The following is a 16041-nucleotide window of genomic DNA, read 5'->3' as shown; positions in this document are numbered from 1 at the left end:
GATTCAAGCAAGTCCCAGAGTAGAAGGGATGTGCTGCTGCGATACAGTACAAGCAAATCCAATTCAATCCAAAGCCATTAGGTACTGCTTACGCATGTTTTACATATCCGGACAAGTCAAGTTTGTTGCGAGCTAAAGGACGACTCTATTACTGCAATTGTAACAAAACGATTAATGATTAGTAGCTGTAATAGTTATACCTATTTGGAGCGGCATCGGCCAGGGATATTTTGGCTTTTCTGTGCGTTGCTTTTTTTTTTTTTTTTTTTGCTTTGCAAGGGCGTCACCTTCGTGTTAGAGTTTGGCGCTGCAAAAACAAAAAAAGAAAACAAAAAAATGAGAAATATAATACATGTCCCGGGCTATGCTGCAGCCAACAGCAGGGAAATTCTGGTGGAGGGGGCGTGGTGTGATGGTTGAGTTTGATGGTAGCAACCCAGTGGATGCTAAAAGGGTGGTTATAGGTCATAAAAAAACAAGAAAAAAAAAAGAAAAAAAGTGATTTGCAGCCAACCAGCGAAACCTGTAGCATTTGGAGAAGAAGAAAAACGTGGGGAGCATGCAGAGGACAGAGCACATTGCTATTCCACACGCACCGAAAAGATGTGATTGATCCGTTTCACCCATCTAGTCAGTCATGTAAAGGCAGTCATTTCACATCCTACCCTAAAGCATGTACGACATCTCAAACTCGGATACAACATGCAGATGGTTCTCTGCACCCAGACGTCACTATAGCCATATATCCAGCATCAAGTAAATAGTCTACCCGGCCCGTAAAATGAAAGAGAAAAAAAAAAATCTACATGCTCGTTAATCTGAGATACACGAAGCGCAGCCCTTAACGAAGCACCTGTACGAGTATCCATCCTCCTTTCCAACCCACCCCTGGCCTCAATTCTCCAGGATTGTAAACGAAAGGGGCGGTAACACAACGACAAGCACAAGCATCAAGACCTTGTTGAAAGCAAAAATCACCATTGCAACACAAACCATCTCCAACGCAGGGCCCAGGGGGGGCGACAATCTCACAAATCTTTCTGCAAGGGCTACACATGGCGAAGGGGGGGGAGATGGGGAAGATGGTTGTGTGGTAGGAAGGATGGGGGTTCATGTATGTACAAGGTGCTACAAGAGAAATACTACCCTCAAGCAGGAAGATATCCGTAATAGCCTGTAGACAAAAAGGTGGAAATGTCGTTACATTTTCCGTTACCTGCGCTCCGAAGCTGCTGCTATGCAAAGTATTCGCAAAGCACCAAAAGGTAATGAGTACATGTATACAATCTGTCGAGAGCTACCCGAAATTGATGATCCTTGTTGCTCCTCAAGTTCGCCGACCAGTCTCTCTATTCACGTGTTTAAATACTTAATGAGGGTATGAAATAGGAATATGTGGGAATGAACTTGGATTTCGGCCAAGGCGACAACGTAGCGAGACATAGTCATCGATTGTTGGGTAAATTGTCAACTGCCACAAGACTTTAAAAACGGGGTTCGGAATGATTGCGGATAGATGTAGATGGCGAGCAACATGTATTACAGATCGAGTGAGAAATACTCCTAGAAGTTGTATCCAAGTGGTACCGAGAGTCATAAACATTCCTTCAGATGGATGTGGATAGATGAGATTATACTTGAATGACATGACAATGGCATACTCTTCACTGCATCAACAGAGCAGTTTGTCCATAGCAAACTCCTGAACATCTCAACAAGAGTCACCGAGGATTCAAATCTGGAAATGAAACGCAAAGGAAAAACCAGCCAAGCTTTTATTCCGATACGTCCCCAAAATATATGAAAACAGAAATGTCACCCAAGCGTTTTGATAATCCCAATTCGGTATGAAAAAGGGAGCAAGAGAAAAAAAGAAGAAAAAGTAAAAAGGGTGAAGTAGATCTCGCTTTGCCATCATTCATTCATTGACACATACCCTCCACCAAATCGCCATTGTACATTCGTCCAAAATATCCAGTTCAACTTCGCCAGCAAGTAAAAGAGAAAAGCAACGATACAGTAGACGCCAAAGTGGAAAAAAAAAAAAATGGAAGAAAAGAATCCCATAGATAACGTCAAGTCTCTTCAGCTAGGACAAGTACGAGGAAAGAGGAGAGGAGAAGGAAAAAAAAGAGGAAGCTCAAGAAACATCTTTGCAAGGCCATGGCCCATCATACACGCGCACACACCCAGTCGAAATGAATTAGCAAAGGACAGAAGAAAGGAAGGAAAGGCAAAGGGTAAAAACGCGCAGGCTGTGAATGCTTTGTCGGACTTCGTCGTACCATCTCTAAATCTCTCGGTGAGCCCTGTGGTGATGATGGTGCTCCACGTCTCTTGGCCTGGAGTCGTATTCTTCTTCTTCGTCGCGCCTGTGTCGACGCCGCCTCTCGCGGTCACGGTCGTGGTCCTGATCACGCTCACGAACATCCGCGCCATCCGCATCATCTCGATGACGGCGGTGGCGATGGCTTCCTCGCCGCCCCCTATCGTCTTCATACTCACGTTCGTACTCGCGGTCATATTCTCGACCGTAGTCTCTATCAATTTCTTTTTCATCATACTCACGATCGTACTCTCGACCATGGTGATCTCGATCACGGTCACTTCGATCGCGGTCGCTGTCTTCATATTCGCCGGTATAGTCCTTGTTTCGCCGCCGCTCTGTTTCCTGTGTTAGTCAAGATTTACGGCGCCACGAGGGGATGCCATGATGGTGGCATCGTATTGGGTCGTCTTACCTCTCAAGACTTGCGTGGCATTCGCATAAGTCTGAATCTCCTCCTTACTCAAGACTCGGAGCACAATAACAAAGTCATCGCGGATTTCATATCTCTCCTTGCCAATGTCCAGAGCCTCTGGGTTGACAATCTTGCGGTTGATCTTGGTCCATCGAGCACCCGACGGGACTTCTTTCAGCTTCTTATCTTCCTTGTGCGGTGCTACGCCTTCGCGGATTGGGTTGGGCTCCTCCGGGAACTTGGCGCTTGGCTGCTTGAGGATGCCTTTGAGGGGCTTGTCCTCTTTCTTCTCATGTGGTGGCGAGACAACGCGAACTTGCTTTTCCTCTGGAGAACGGACGACAACAAGGTCGCGGCCGCGATTGTCCTCCCTAGAGGGCGACTCAGAGCGTCGATCCTCCTTCGCAGGAGGAGATGACCGGCCTTTACCATTGGGTTCAGCCTTGTCCTTCTCACTATCAGCAAGCTGCTCCCGGATTTGACGCAAATCTCCAGTGTCGTAGGGATTAAAGCTGTGAGAAGGGCGATGTCTGCGAGCCGACTTTGTTCTTCCTTCATCAGAATCAGAAGACACAATCGCTGCCGAATCGCCATTAGACTTGGCTTCAGCGTCTCGTTTGCTTCGATCTTTAGTCTCCGCGTCGGCCTTTGCATCGGCCTTTGCATCATCAGCCTTGGCGACTGGACGCTCCTTGTCCTCATCGCGCTTTTGCTTTTGCTCTCGCTCTCGCTCTCGCTCCCTCTCTCTCTCCCGCTCCCTTTCTCTCTCCCGCTCCCGCTCACGGTCGCGCTCACGGTCGCGCTCCTCAGCCTCGTCAGAGCCTCGGCGTCTGCGCGACTCACTTGGCTCGGGCTTCTCTTCCTTCTTGTTGCTTGACGCGATGGCGCCAGCTACAGCAGCAGTAGCCGCAGCTCCTGCCCCAAGTCCAGCGGCAACCTTGTCTCGGGCTCGAGATCGGTCATTGTCTTCTGAATCCCCATCCCTTCGTCCATCTAGTCTCTCGCGGAGGTTGTCTTTATAGCCTCGATAATAGTCTTCCCTTTCACGGTCAGATACTCTCTCTTCATCGGAGTGAGACCTCTGTCCTTCCTTGGGGGGAGCTTCTATCCTCCTGGAGTGATCTCTCCTAGCCGAGCCTTCCCTTCCTTGATCGTCTCTTGGATCCCAGTAGCGGTCGTGGTGGTCTTGAAGGTCGTCTGTTTGAGCTGGTCGGAGACCAAAGCCCCGAGCAGCGACACTCTCGTCGTAGAATCGCCGCGGGTCATACTCATCATCCTCATAACCTCTATAGTAGTCCTCGGGACGAGATCCTGGCTCTTGGATGAGCGAAACAGGACGTGGTCGTCCGACAGTACGACGATCAGTAGATCCCGCAGCCATATCCAGCTGCCCAGACGAGCTGGAGTTGGGAGGAGCTGGAGCAAGTGGCGGAATGTCATATGCTCGGTTGATCTTGTCAAATCCACGGACTGAGGGTGGAGGGCCACCTCGGCTGTCATATGGTCGGCTTGTGCGGCTTGGATCCATTGTCGTGTTGACGTTGAAGCTTCTCTGATCCGCGTTGTAGTTGATATTGGGCCGAGAATATCCCCTGTCGAAGCTTTCATGCCTGCGTGAATGGCGGGGAGCAGGGGCGACGCCGTGGTCCAAATCATATCGAACCAGCTCACCGGCGTTTGTGTACTGATATCCCTCGTCCCCGTAGTCTATGGCGGCATTGCTGTGCCGAGAGTTGCTTGGATACACCACATGAGGTCGGGAGCTGCGGTAGGCATCGGCATCACGGCTGGCCAACACAATTTCGCCCTGCTCTCGAGAACGGCCAAAGTCGTCACTGTTCGTGGAGGTATGGTATGGGCGGGCGGTGCTCCTGGATCTGATGGACGACGCTGGCTGCGAATAGAGTCTCCCTTCGCTTGCCCGGTACGCATCTCGGACGGGGCTTGCTGCGTGGGCGAGAGCGTCGGTAGTGAGGGCAGAAGAAGTGTGCGGACGGTGGTCTTGCATCGTCGTGACGATGATGGGTGGTCGGGCAGACGCATCGACGGTATTCGAGCGTCGGTTGCGGCTCTGTTCACGAGGGGGCGGCGGCCTGGGGGCGCGCGGCTCTGGGTTCACGGTGGAATATGATCGCGGCGGCGGCACGACAGCGCCTGCGGGAGCTGCAGCTGTTGTGTAGCCTCTGGGGGTGGCGGCGGCAGCAGCGTATCTCGTGGGCGAAGCGACGTAGTCCGGATCGTTGGCATATAAGGCTCCATAGCCACCCACCGAGGGCAGAGAGATGCGCGCCGGGTTGTTGAATGTGGCGGACCGGCCAGCCGCAGGATAACGATAGGATCGGTCAGTCATGGTGCCAGCACGGGAGGCGACTGAGAAGCAAGAAGTCGTCGTCGTCTATGCTAATGCTAGATGGGGAGATATCCAGAGATGTGGAAAAGCGCAAGCCTGGATAGACCTGAGCAGCAAAATGCACGCCGTTTGGGCTGCGTCACAGGAGGCCAAAGTCTGGTTTTCGCAGTCAGCCGAGCAATGGACAGACCGGGCTTGCAGAGAATGAGGGGTCGTCGTCGAAGTCGTCAGATAATGATTACGGCGGGAGAAATATAGGTATATAAGAGAATATGATCGCGGGGTTCCTAGTCAGCCTAATAATGAGCTTCTCGGCCGCTCCTTGACAGACTGTCCCATCAGCCGGGGTTCGACGTTACATATATGAGAGGTACATACAGTACACGCCGGGAGCAGGGAAGAGAGGGAAAGAAAAAAATTTACCTGGTGTGCAAAGACCCGAACCATGCAGCGCAGGGTCCAGAAAAAGAAGGGTTTGCTTCGTGGGAAAAGACTTGGTTGGCCGCAAGGGAGGGGACAAACGGTTAATGAGGTTAAAAACGGTCTGGGGTCATGACGACTTGGGGAGCAGCGGCCAGGGGTACGATTTTCAACGAACAGTTAGTGGATGAGCCCCCCGTAGAGTTGGCGCTAGGAGCTTCCAGCAACCACTGGGGAGAGCTGCAGAGCTGTAAGACGGCGGGCTGCCGATGCTGAATGCTCGTGTAAATCACTGCAAGATGCCCGTTCAAACGTCGTGCTGGTTCCTATTCTTAGCGGCGCAGGGCGCTCTAGTGGCCGTCCGGTAGTTGCCCGCCAGCGCCCGTCGCGGTGGCTTCAGCTGATGAGAGCTGCTGCTGGAGCTGATGCTGGGCTTCCCGCTGCCGTCTGGTTCCTTGTGGCATCAAAGTTCGATGCGTTCCCGGACAGCCACGGCGCGATGGCGAACTACGGCGCTGGTGACGACTGGATGGTTGACGGAGGCCAACCAAGTCGTCTGAGCTATTGAAACTCAGGCCCCGGACGTTCGGATCGCTGTTGCGACTCAAACCGTTGTCCAGAAAGTGGAAACCAACGGAACGGACCCAGTTCCAAGTCTCCTTGGGCATGAATGTTTCTAATTTCCCTTGGCCATTTTCTTTTTTCTTTTTTCTTTTTTCTTTCTCAGCTAGCAGAGAAATTCTGCTGTGCTTCGTAATCCTCCTGCTGCTCTGGGGACGTCTAATTGGGGGTTCTGGGCATCCATCGAATCCTTGGGCGCAGAACTAAGCTGGCACGCTGGAATAGCCTCGCTTGGAATCTTGGGAAGAAAATACGATAATGACGTCGCGATTCGTTATCGCCACCACGCCATTGTCAGAACTAGCAGCCGGCCACACGCCTCTAGTTGCCTTTTTTATCTTTTCGCTCTTTTTCTCACAGTCTCTCTTTTACCTGAGATCCGCTTGGTGCCTTACCGAGGGCCTGTGCACGGCTGTTCTAATCTCGTTGAGCAGAGTTTGAGCTGAGTGTGGTTGAGTCTCCGGTTTTTCTGTTGGATGGAGCTGGCCGCTTGTTAGTTGATGAGGCATGTTGCCGTAGATGCTCGCTTGACAGTTAGCCAGGAACAGCTGGATGCACTAAAGCTGTCACTACATGTGTCCAGCATTCAACATTCCATCTCGTCTGTTCAGCCAAGCCGATGTCGCCGTGCCAGATTTGCAAATCCGTAACGAGACGACATGCGGCAGATCTACTTCCATTGATCCCGAGAGATGACACATCCAAGCGGCTGCTACGGCTCTTTGCTTTCAAACAACTAGCAAACCTTGCTCCACCGACGTATGGAAGTAAAATTTCACCGGGGCTTCTTCTGAAAGCCTCATTTCTGACTTGAAAGCAGAGACTCGCCGTCTGATTGATGGATTGGTTGCACCTTGGGGGCCTTTCCCTGGCCGTGCTATTCCATTCTCGAGAGCTAACCTTTGAGTGGATCTGTGCTTGGAGACTCAATCCCGGGATTGGGCTGCTATGCTCTCGTGCCCAATCTGACCAGGGGCTGAGCAGACCTCGGTCGATCTCTACGGGGAGAGCTTCCATGCTCTGCTTGACCCCAGGTTGCAGCCGCGTGAAGACAGCGAATCCCTTGTATCGTCGAGTGATGGTCGCCCTTTCGAGCTTGAATCAGCATAATTCAAGTTTCCATAGCTGGAAACGGCGGATGACTGAATTTTAGCTTACAATGGCTCTTACAGATGTAACAATGGGGGCCAATGTGCCAATGTATCCGCCTGATATCGTGCTGGTGCTGTATATGCCTCCATAGCATGTACGGAGTACACATGTATGTTTATATCATCAGTGCTATGCAGCGTCAAGACCGGCACTCGACATTGAGTTCTTCCCGTCTGACACGTGCATACAGATACTAGGAATATGACATATGCCATGCATAGGCAAGAAATACATGCTCATCGCCGTAGTACGCACACCCGTATGTACGAGTATTAATCCTTCCTACTCCATACGCACGCAGAGAAGAGTGCTTGCATTCCCGCTGCATGCTTGTACATACAAGCTAGGCTTCGAATCCTGACATCGAATACGGAGCAGCAGCCAGCCGGGTGTTGGCGTGTGGAACCGATGAAGAAAAACCGGCATGGGCACTGCGCTTCTTGTTTCTACAGCATCACTCCGCAGGTAAAAAGGACAGTTGGTCTCTGAGAAAATTTCCAGAGCTTTGGTAGCATCGACTTCGAAAAGCCCACTCGGTGAGTCCCACATGCCGGATCCCTGGCTCCAGTCCCTCGAAGCCCAATGTAGCTACCACCAGGCTACTACTACTATATTTCCCGGCTAAGAACAAGCGTTGTGTTGGGCATATACGACAGGGGGGGAGGAGTGATAGCTGCATGTTATTCCAGAAGCGTGAAACGCTGAGCCGTCACGGTTGCGTTGGAGCCGTATTGGGGCCAATCGCCGAGTTGTGAGCCATTATGAGAACTGACTTATTTTCAATGATTCTCTTGTGTGCCATGAGTATAGCTCTTTCATTGGAAACTGTTTACATCTACACGTAAATAGAATTTCTTTGAGGGAATATGAAACAAGGAGAAGAAAATGATTGAGGCAGACTCAGGCAGTAGATTGGCTGAAGTGTGATTTAGCAAGCATGCATGTACTCTGTGGCTATCTAGAGTTTTTCTCCTCGTTTCAACGCCGGAACATATCATATCAAACATGTGGTGGAGCTTGTTGACGCGCTCAAACGCTGTTATCTGAATATTTTGTATATCCAAAAGAAATACATTGACGTACATCAATATGGAGCATCTAGAGATTGTGATTTGAAGTAAAAGAGGGAAAGGCAAAGAAAACTTCAAGCCAAAGTTCATGTTCGCAAGACTTCAATGTCATCATTCATTCATTCTAAGCCAACGAGCCCATCGGATCCCACAGCGGAAGCACAATCGGCTCCTGCTTCAACACATCCCTCACCTCCTTGCCCAGATATCTCGGGTCCACCACCGCCTGATACACAAACTCATCCATCCACGCATCGCTCATGACAAACCACCCCTTCTCACCAACCGCCGTGCCCCAGCTGTTCTGCACCCTCCACCTCACAGGCTTGCCGGACTTTTCATCCAGATGCACCGCCGTCAGCACCATTGCATGCGTCATGGCGCTCTCGCCCGTCATCAGCCTCTGCGCCTTGCTCATGCCCAAGAGGCTGGTGTTGATGCCCGCCTCGTAGTCAAACAGCTCCAGGTCCATGATGCCCGCCGTGCGATCGCTGAACTTGCCCACGTCGCAGCCGAAGAAGACGGGCACGCCCGCCTTGAGCAGCTTGACGCACGTCGACTTGAGCGTGTCCATCTCGACGTTGACGTATGTGATGTCGCGGCCGCCGACGATGTTGCCCAGCCGGGAAACTGTGAGCTTACGGAGCGGCTCGTGGCGCGGGTCGTGGACGAGCGAGACCATGCTCTGGATGGCGTCGGACGTGACGCGGAATTCGGAGCTGTAGATGTCCTTGGCAAAGGCTCTTGGAGTGGTCTTGACTTGCTGCGCTTTGCCGTCCTTGTCGACGAACTGCCATGAAAACTCCTCGGTCGGCTTGGGAGGCTGGCCAAGCAGGAGAGTCATGATGAGCGCAATCTCCTTCATCATATGGATCTTGAGCCCGCTAATGACCGAAGCAGAGACGGAATCCCCATTGGCCGCTTCTCGCAGCTTCAGCGCAAACTCACGAAGCTTCGTCTTGACAATGCTGTTCAGCGTGCTCGAGTTCATGGCATTCCAGCTATCCGGATACAGCGCCTGCGGAACAAGCCCGTACTTCTCAACCAAGTTGTACACCATGTCCCACTGGCCCCCGTCCGAGACGAGATCGCCCAGCAGCCTCTGCACGACGCGGCTCTCAATGTCGTCCTTTGCCGTCTCGACAACCTGCTCGAGGAACCAGTTGGCCTTTTCCAGCTTGTCCCAGTAGAAGAGGTAGGCCTGGGACAGCTCAAACGAGGCCAGGTTGTGGCGCTTCATGAGCGCGACGCGGAAGACGTTTGTCGAGGCGAAGAGCCAGCAGCGGCCGCTGGAGCGCTGGTTGGTGATGGGATCGCCTTCAAAGGGGATCTGGACGTTGAAGACGTGCTGGTTGGCAATCTTGGTTGCGCGTGAGGTGAGGGTTTGCTTTGGGTCAGACGAGCTCAAGGCAGCGTGTGCCAGCCTGGATGTTTTACAATCTCACGGTTAGCATACATTTTGATGATGCTGTCTTATGGGATGGTGATATTTTCGCTCATAATCTCAGTCAGACCTCGTTGCTCACCTATTCTTGGGATCCTTCACCACAGAATCGATCCACACCTCGAGCGACGCCACCGGCAGGCCTTCAGGCTCTCGGACGAGTTGCTGTCCATGATGCTCCTCTGTCTTCTCAGCATCGCTACTGGTCTCGACACGATCCCCTTCTCGTTCTTCTAGTTTAAAGCTTCGAAGGCGCTCCAGTATGAGCTTCTCACTCTCCGCTGCAGTGATGAGCTTAGACGGCTGGCCACCCATTCTGAAAAGTCTCTTGAATGTAATCCTTTAATGTTTCCTACTGAATAATACTGCCTTTTCTTTGAAAGAAGATGAATTTACTGGTTTACTCGTATCAAGATAGGCCAAACAGTATCACTAAACCAAGGCCATCAGGGTGCCGTGAATCGCTGATATGGCGTTATACGCTCCCTAGGTTCTTTCTTATCTGCCGCTTTCCCCTCACGCCTTTCCCCTCCCTTCGGGCGTATAAGCAGGCCGTAATCACGAGTTCTACTGTGCTCGTGCTACTGTCCGCCGGCTATATTCCTACTGGCTCTTTTTTTTGCAGCGCTATCGCTTTTTTTCCAGCGGTCCCGCGTTGCCCGCTTGTCTCAGCCCGGAAGATCTCTTCTCTTCGCTTTGGTGCCATCAAACTGCGCTCTTGTATACAGACAGAAGTCGTCGTCATCCATCACTGTACCCTCAAACACACTCGACGTCTTCAACTACTGCACTTAGTAATACGATTAGCAGCATCAAGCAGGACGGCATACAGCGGGGCTGGGCAATAGCTCCCCGACGCTATCAATACTCACAAAATCCCAAGAGCCACTTGTGGAGTCTCCCCCATGTTAGTGGCGCTTTTCAGCTGGGCAATTTTAATGTTACTTGGACGCGCTTGGAAGCTGCTCGCAACGCGACATGGCAGATTGGACGGACGCAATTTCACAGCGCATGCGGGATTAATCACACATTTCACTCAGCACAACACCAAGAGATTTATACGAAATCCATCTTAATTACAGTGCAACACATAGGGTAGATCCTATCTACTGGGCACTCTGCCTCATATCCAAAGAACATCCCAACCCAATCCAAGTAAAATTAGCAAAGCCGTCGTTCCCAACAACACCCTCTCACTTTCCAAGCCCATGGGGTATTTTTCACATTATTCAGACCAGAAAGCGAGCCTGGAATATCCACAGGATGGATAGAACAGCCTTCCCGTCAGAGACAAGAGATGGCGTTCTTACAAGCGGGAGCCGTGGATGACTCTCATCTCAACAGCGAGCTCACGGCCGCCATCGTTGAGAACGAGGACACGGACGCTGCCGCGGCCAGACTCGAAAGCCTGCTGGAGACGAGACCACAGGTTGGACTGGTCAATGACGGTCAGGCCCTGCTTGACATCACCAGTCTCGGTCATGGCGGTGACGTAGCCGTCAGCCATGTCGAGGACACGGTACTGCTTGAAGACGGGGCCGAGCATGGTCTGGACAACAACGCTGGGAGCAGGGTTGGCAATGAAGGAAGACTCCTCGTGCAGCTGCTTGGTGAAGAGGTCAACACCGAGGTAGCGGTACTGGCCAGTGGCAGACGAGGTCGAGATGCGGATGACCTGGCAAGGACGGCCCTGCAGCATCAAGAAGTCACCCAGGCGGATGTGGTGGCAGGGGATGGAGACAGTGTTAGGCTGCTGCTCGGCGGCAGGGGCGGCTGGACGGTGAGACGTATTAGCATCGTGGTGGACATCAACAATATCAATTTGCTCTGTGACAGTAGTGGTGTTATTATTTTTGTTATTGTTGTGATGGTGGTGGTGGTGATGATGGTGATGGGGGAGGAGCTTGTCTACGGCCTTGGCCACGCCTTGGCGGACAGAGTGGTAGGAGCCTACCGGCGACACGCGTTAGCGTACGCTTGCACGCGTCTGGCAGACAACAGAAAGAAAAGTTAGTTGAAGCTTACCCTCATCATCGTAGTAACCCATCTTGGCTGATTGTTCAGGAGAAGACTCGCGAATTTCCTCAGTGATCTTGATTTCCTCACGGAAGTTGGGACGAGAAACAGTGGTACGTTCTTCAACGGTGAAGTCGGTACCCTTAGATTTCTCGGAGTGGTGGTGGTGGTGGTGAGAGTGTCGAGGCTTGCGGACTTGAACTAGTTCAAGACTGGTAGAGCTTTGGGGTTGAGGTTGAGGACGGAAACGTTCTCGGTATTCACGCTCGGCAGCGTCAATGGGGTTTGAGTGGCGGCGAGAAGTGTCAACCTTGACCTGAGTCTCAGTGTAGTCGCGAGGAGGTGGAATAGATCTAAAAGTACTCGAGTTAGTTGGAGGGATTCCCTTTTGTGCTTGAGCTTCCTTGGCCTTGGTCTCTGGGCCAACACTTGTGGGCCGGGACTAGACCCCCCTGAGCCGGGATAAAATAGCATGGCTGGGAACCCTAGCTGAACCTCACCCCCGGCTGTCAGCTCCCCCATAGTGAGCTCCGCCGCCCTCCGTGCTCAATTCGCATCTCCACTCCCAATTGACGCGTTCTAGAAGCCGCGGCAAAACGAGACTGTAAGAATACGAAGAGCAATTTCAGCGCTGCCGGTGGCAGGCGGGTTCCCTCTCCCCACGGCTATTTCTCCTGTCCCCCCCTTCCCTCGCCTCCCTCGCTCCAATGGCTCACACGCAAATGAGGTCCGGGAGAGACAGAGAGTCAAGGGGCGTGAGAAAACAGATAAGAAAAAGATGACAACTTACTTGAACTCTTCCTTTACGAAGCGTTCAGAGTGGCGTGAACCGGGACGGCGGTGGCGTTCTTCCTCGCGCGTAATACGGATCTCTTCTTCGACGCGGTGTTCACCACGGTGAGGAACTAGATCGGCACTTGGGGGGGGAGAAGAGAATTGACCCTCCCGTCCGGCTGGCTTGTGTTGAGGGAGGGTGATTTGAACCTCCTCGTGGGTTGTGGTTTGGGTTTGAGGTTGAGGGCGGCCTGCTTCGTTGTCCTTGTAAGTGGACGGGAAGATGCTAAAAGGCACGGGGACTCGAGCTTCAAAATCCAGGTTGGCGGCTTGCGCTGGCGCGAGAGAATCTTCTCATACAACCTTCCGTAGCACGAAAGGAAGATAAGAAGGATCTCAAGCTTCTGTTCCTGGAAACAAAAGTTCGAAAAGGGAAGAAAAGAGAGAGGGATATGATACCTCTGAGAGTCTTTTCTTTTCAATTGTCCTTGCTTCTTGGCTGGAGATTCAGATAATTGGAGGAAAGGAATGGCGGATCAGAACCAACGTCGCTCGAAGGGCTTTTTGAGGTCGGGGGCCACGCCTGCGATTGTGGGCGTGCTCGTTGTGTTGCGTTGCCAAGGAGGGTAAGCCTATCGGGCCTCCATGTTTACCTGCCACCAAGTCTGGGCATGTTATTGTTGATTCTCATCACAACAGGATTAGTCTTGTCGTATCCTGGCCTCTCGTCTCCGCCATCAACTCCACACTCAGCCAACCTCATCCAACTCCCCTGCAAGCCCAACGAGCTCAGCAGGCATCTCGTCCACTGGCCTCTCGAGGCTGCGTCTCAGGCGTACTAGAGTCTCCAGTCGCCAGTGGACTCGTCGGATATGATGCTGCAACCCAGCGGTAAGCGTGATGGGGCCCCAAAGGCAACCAAGAGCTCCCCAGCCACCTTGCTTTCCTTGCTTCCCTTGCGTCCCCCTGAATCGGCCGCCGATTGACCAGTCAGGCTCGGCGATTGATGTTCATGGCTACTGTGCCACTAGCGGTAGCAAGCAATATACCGGTAATGTAATCTGGTAGCAGCAGCAGTAGCGGTACTCCGTAGGAGTGGTAGCTCCCCCCATAGCGTGGTCAGCTATACAAGGACGGCCCATTTTTAAGCGTGAGTGTGTGCCTCTGCTCTGTTGCTTTTCGGGGCAGCCTTTGGCGCGCGACTGGTTCCTGGCCTAAATGGCCTTCCTTATTCTCCCAATAGCCCCAGATCCAGCCTCATCGGCTTACTCGTACCGAGCGAGCATGTTGCGAGACAGAGGTACACACACATACTGTACACACAGATGGAGAGAGAAGCTAGGAGCAGCGGTAGTACCTAGTAATACTCGTATACTGTAATGCCGTGGTCAGGTACACGTAGCCCGTGCTATGCCTGCTGAGCAGCAACTCGTACCCGAGAGTAGTAGCTTGAGCCGTTACTGGTACTGCTACCTGCTGCCCGTACGTCGTACAGCACTGGTACTGTAATCGACAGACATGGCGCCACCGGAAAAGCTTTTTGGCTTATCATGGAGGGCAGGCTGCGTCCGAGCTGATGCTGCATCTCGCCCATCGCCTATTCCTGCGACGCCCACGCCGGCTGTATGAGGACTGTGAAGCGCCCACTTTTGTGATGCACATGCCGTCTTAGCTGCAGCAGCGCAATGAAAACAGAGATGGCTGGGGGCTCAGTCTTCGCGCTCTGGGCTATTGCTCGCCGGACAAGACGATCGCCGCTCTCTGAAAGCTGCATGGACTGGCCCGCCATTGGCCAGCCTGGGCGAGCCGCCCGCCTGAGACCACTCTGTACGGCTCGCTGCACGTAAAGGTGCTCCCTCCCTGCCGCCCGTCCTGATATCGTGTAATGCCGCCATTGGGCTGGCGCTGTTTCGGTGCTAATGCAGCAGGATAATTGCAGAATGGTAGCGGCGTGGTGCGAGCGCTGCAATCGACGCTGTAGTACCCGATATTTCGTGGCTGGGTGCTGGGCAGAAGCCAGACCTCGTCGGATCGCTCCAGCCAAGAGGGGCCATTGCTGCTAGCACCGAGCTCAGATAGAGATGGCTGGTCGCTAGTCGTCCAGTCGCGGGCCAGGCCACGGTCCGCTTTTCGGGCAGCTCATTTCCCTTCAGTCGGCCATGACGGCGCCCGGTTCCCAATCCATGGCAGATCTGTGTCTTTAAGCTCCCTCTGTCAAGACGGCCCTGGACATGTGTCCTGAACATCCGCATGGATCTGGTGGACATCGGCCTCTCGTGCATACCCAGAATGCTGGGGACCTGGATTGCCTCCCGCCTCATCTCCACCTCAATCATCTCGGTTGCTGGGACGATTGAGCATCGCCATCGCCAATGTCTTCTTCTTGGAGGGGGGGACAAGGATATGCCGCTTGTGTTTCAATATTAGACATCCAACAAGGTGGCAGGGAAGAGGTCCGTGCTGGCTGCCTGCTACACCACGACGCGTCGAATCGCGATGCTTTGGGGGGTGGACCGAGGATGAAGCTGAGTTGCGCGTTCGATTGGATCACTGAGATTGGATGCGGCGGGGCCACTCGCAGCCGCATGTGCCTCGGTCGAATGGCTTCAGCTGCTGATTTCCCCAGAGGTTTGTCCGAAAAGCGAAGCCTTGTTGATTGCATTGGAGCACCCGTCAATCCAACTTCAACGCCTGACTAAGGCCGCGTGGCCTAATGGCTAAGGCGCTAGATTTCGGTTCATCATCATCTCTAGAGATTCCAGGTTCGACTCCTGGCGTGGTCGATTTTTTGCGCTTTGCACCAGCTTTTTGCGATTGTGTTGGTCAACGAGGCCATCGCGTTGTTGTCTGTGGTGACAAGATGAGCTGCGCGTGCTGTAGGGGGGACGACAGCTGGCACAAGGGATGCTCCTGCCGCCAATAACCCTAGGCGCCCTTTTTTTACTGTTATGTCCACGTTGGGTAATGTGCAGCGTCCGCCACTCGTATCAGAATGATGAGCGTCTCACCCCTTTGCAGGCTAATTTCTTGCTGCAGGCTTTATTAGTGAATACGACTTGCTCGCTCGTAAGCCAGGATTCGCACCATCTTCTGCAATCGGCAGGGCAATCAATTAGTGCTTGCTTCCAAACCCTGCTGTCAGATTTCATCCTGCTTTATTTGCACGTGCTCAGCGAGCGCACTACAACTTGCAATTGCTAGCGGAGTTGAGCGTACTGGGAGAAGCTGCAGCGTCCTACCTAACCTATACTAATGAGAAAAGGTATCCAGCACCCCGACTGTAGCTCTACAAAGTAAATGTAGTTTATCCACATGTGAATATTTCCCTTGGTACTACTGGTTATTATATATAATTCAAGTTAGCAGCAGTAACAATAGTGGCAGCAGGACCAGTAGTAATAGCCCAGTCTAGCTGGATAACAGAAATGGGCTGCTGGATGACTTTTCTCACAC

General features: G+C 52.6%; 5 protein-coding genes and 1 non-coding gene across 6 annotated transcripts; 1 reads left to right on the top strand and 5 right to left on the bottom strand.

Moving 5' to 3' along the window:
• Positions 1–2290: 2290 nt before the first annotated feature.
• TrAtP1_012528 (uncharacterized protein) lies at positions 2291–5091 on the bottom strand (the record flags this gene model as incomplete). The annotated part of the gene is made up of 2 exons (XM_066115565.1): positions 2291–2664; positions 2742–5091. The coding sequence occupies 2 exons, from the start codon at positions 5089–5091 to the stop codon at positions 2291–2293; spliced, it is 2724 nt and encodes a 907-aa protein (XP_065971664.1).
• A 770-nt stretch (positions 5092–5861) lies between these two features.
• Positions 5862–6179, bottom strand: TrAtP1_012527 (uncharacterized protein; the record flags this gene model as incomplete). Its single annotated transcript, XM_066115564.1, has 1 exon — positions 5862–6179. One exon carries the CDS (start codon positions 6177–6179, stop codon positions 5862–5864), a length of 318 nt encoding a protein of 105 aa, XP_065971663.1.
• A 487-nt stretch (positions 6180–6666) lies between these two features.
• Positions 6667–7149, bottom strand: TrAtP1_012526 (uncharacterized protein; the record flags this gene model as incomplete). The annotated part of the gene is made up of 1 exon (XM_066115563.1): positions 6667–7149. The coding sequence occupies one exon, from the start codon at positions 7147–7149 to the stop codon at positions 6667–6669; it is 483 nt and encodes a 160-aa protein (XP_065971662.1).
• Positions 7150–8478: 1329 nt separating this feature from the next.
• On the bottom strand, positions 8479–10113 carry TrAtP1_012525 (uncharacterized protein; the record flags this gene model as incomplete). Its single annotated transcript, XM_014090113.2, has 2 exons — positions 8479–9778; positions 9881–10113. 2 exons carry the CDS (start codon positions 10111–10113, stop codon positions 8479–8481), a joined length of 1533 nt encoding a protein of 510 aa, XP_013945588.1.
• A 991-nt stretch (positions 10114–11104) lies between these two features.
• On the bottom strand, positions 11105–13261 carry TrAtP1_012524 (uncharacterized protein; the record flags this gene model as incomplete). Its single annotated transcript, XM_066115562.1, has 4 exons — positions 11105–11748; positions 11824–12167; positions 12605–12874; positions 13242–13261. 4 exons carry the CDS (start codon positions 13259–13261, stop codon positions 11105–11107), a joined length of 1278 nt encoding a protein of 425 aa, XP_065971661.1.
• Positions 13262–15287: 2026 nt separating this feature from the next.
• Positions 15288–15371, top strand: TrAtP1_012523. The gene has a single exon. It is a non-coding gene; the product is annotated as a tRNA-Arg (tRNA).
• Positions 15372–16041: the final 670 nt, after the last annotated feature.

Source organism: Trichoderma atroviride, chromosome 7, assembly GCF_020647795.1.
Source record: "Trichoderma atroviride chromosome 7, complete sequence".
In the NCBI taxonomy this organism is placed as follows: Eukaryota; Fungi; Ascomycota; class Sordariomycetes; order Hypocreales; family Hypocreaceae; genus Trichoderma; species Trichoderma atroviride.
Note: the sequence above shows the minus strand (reverse complement) of the source record. Positions and strands in the feature narration are given on the sequence as shown.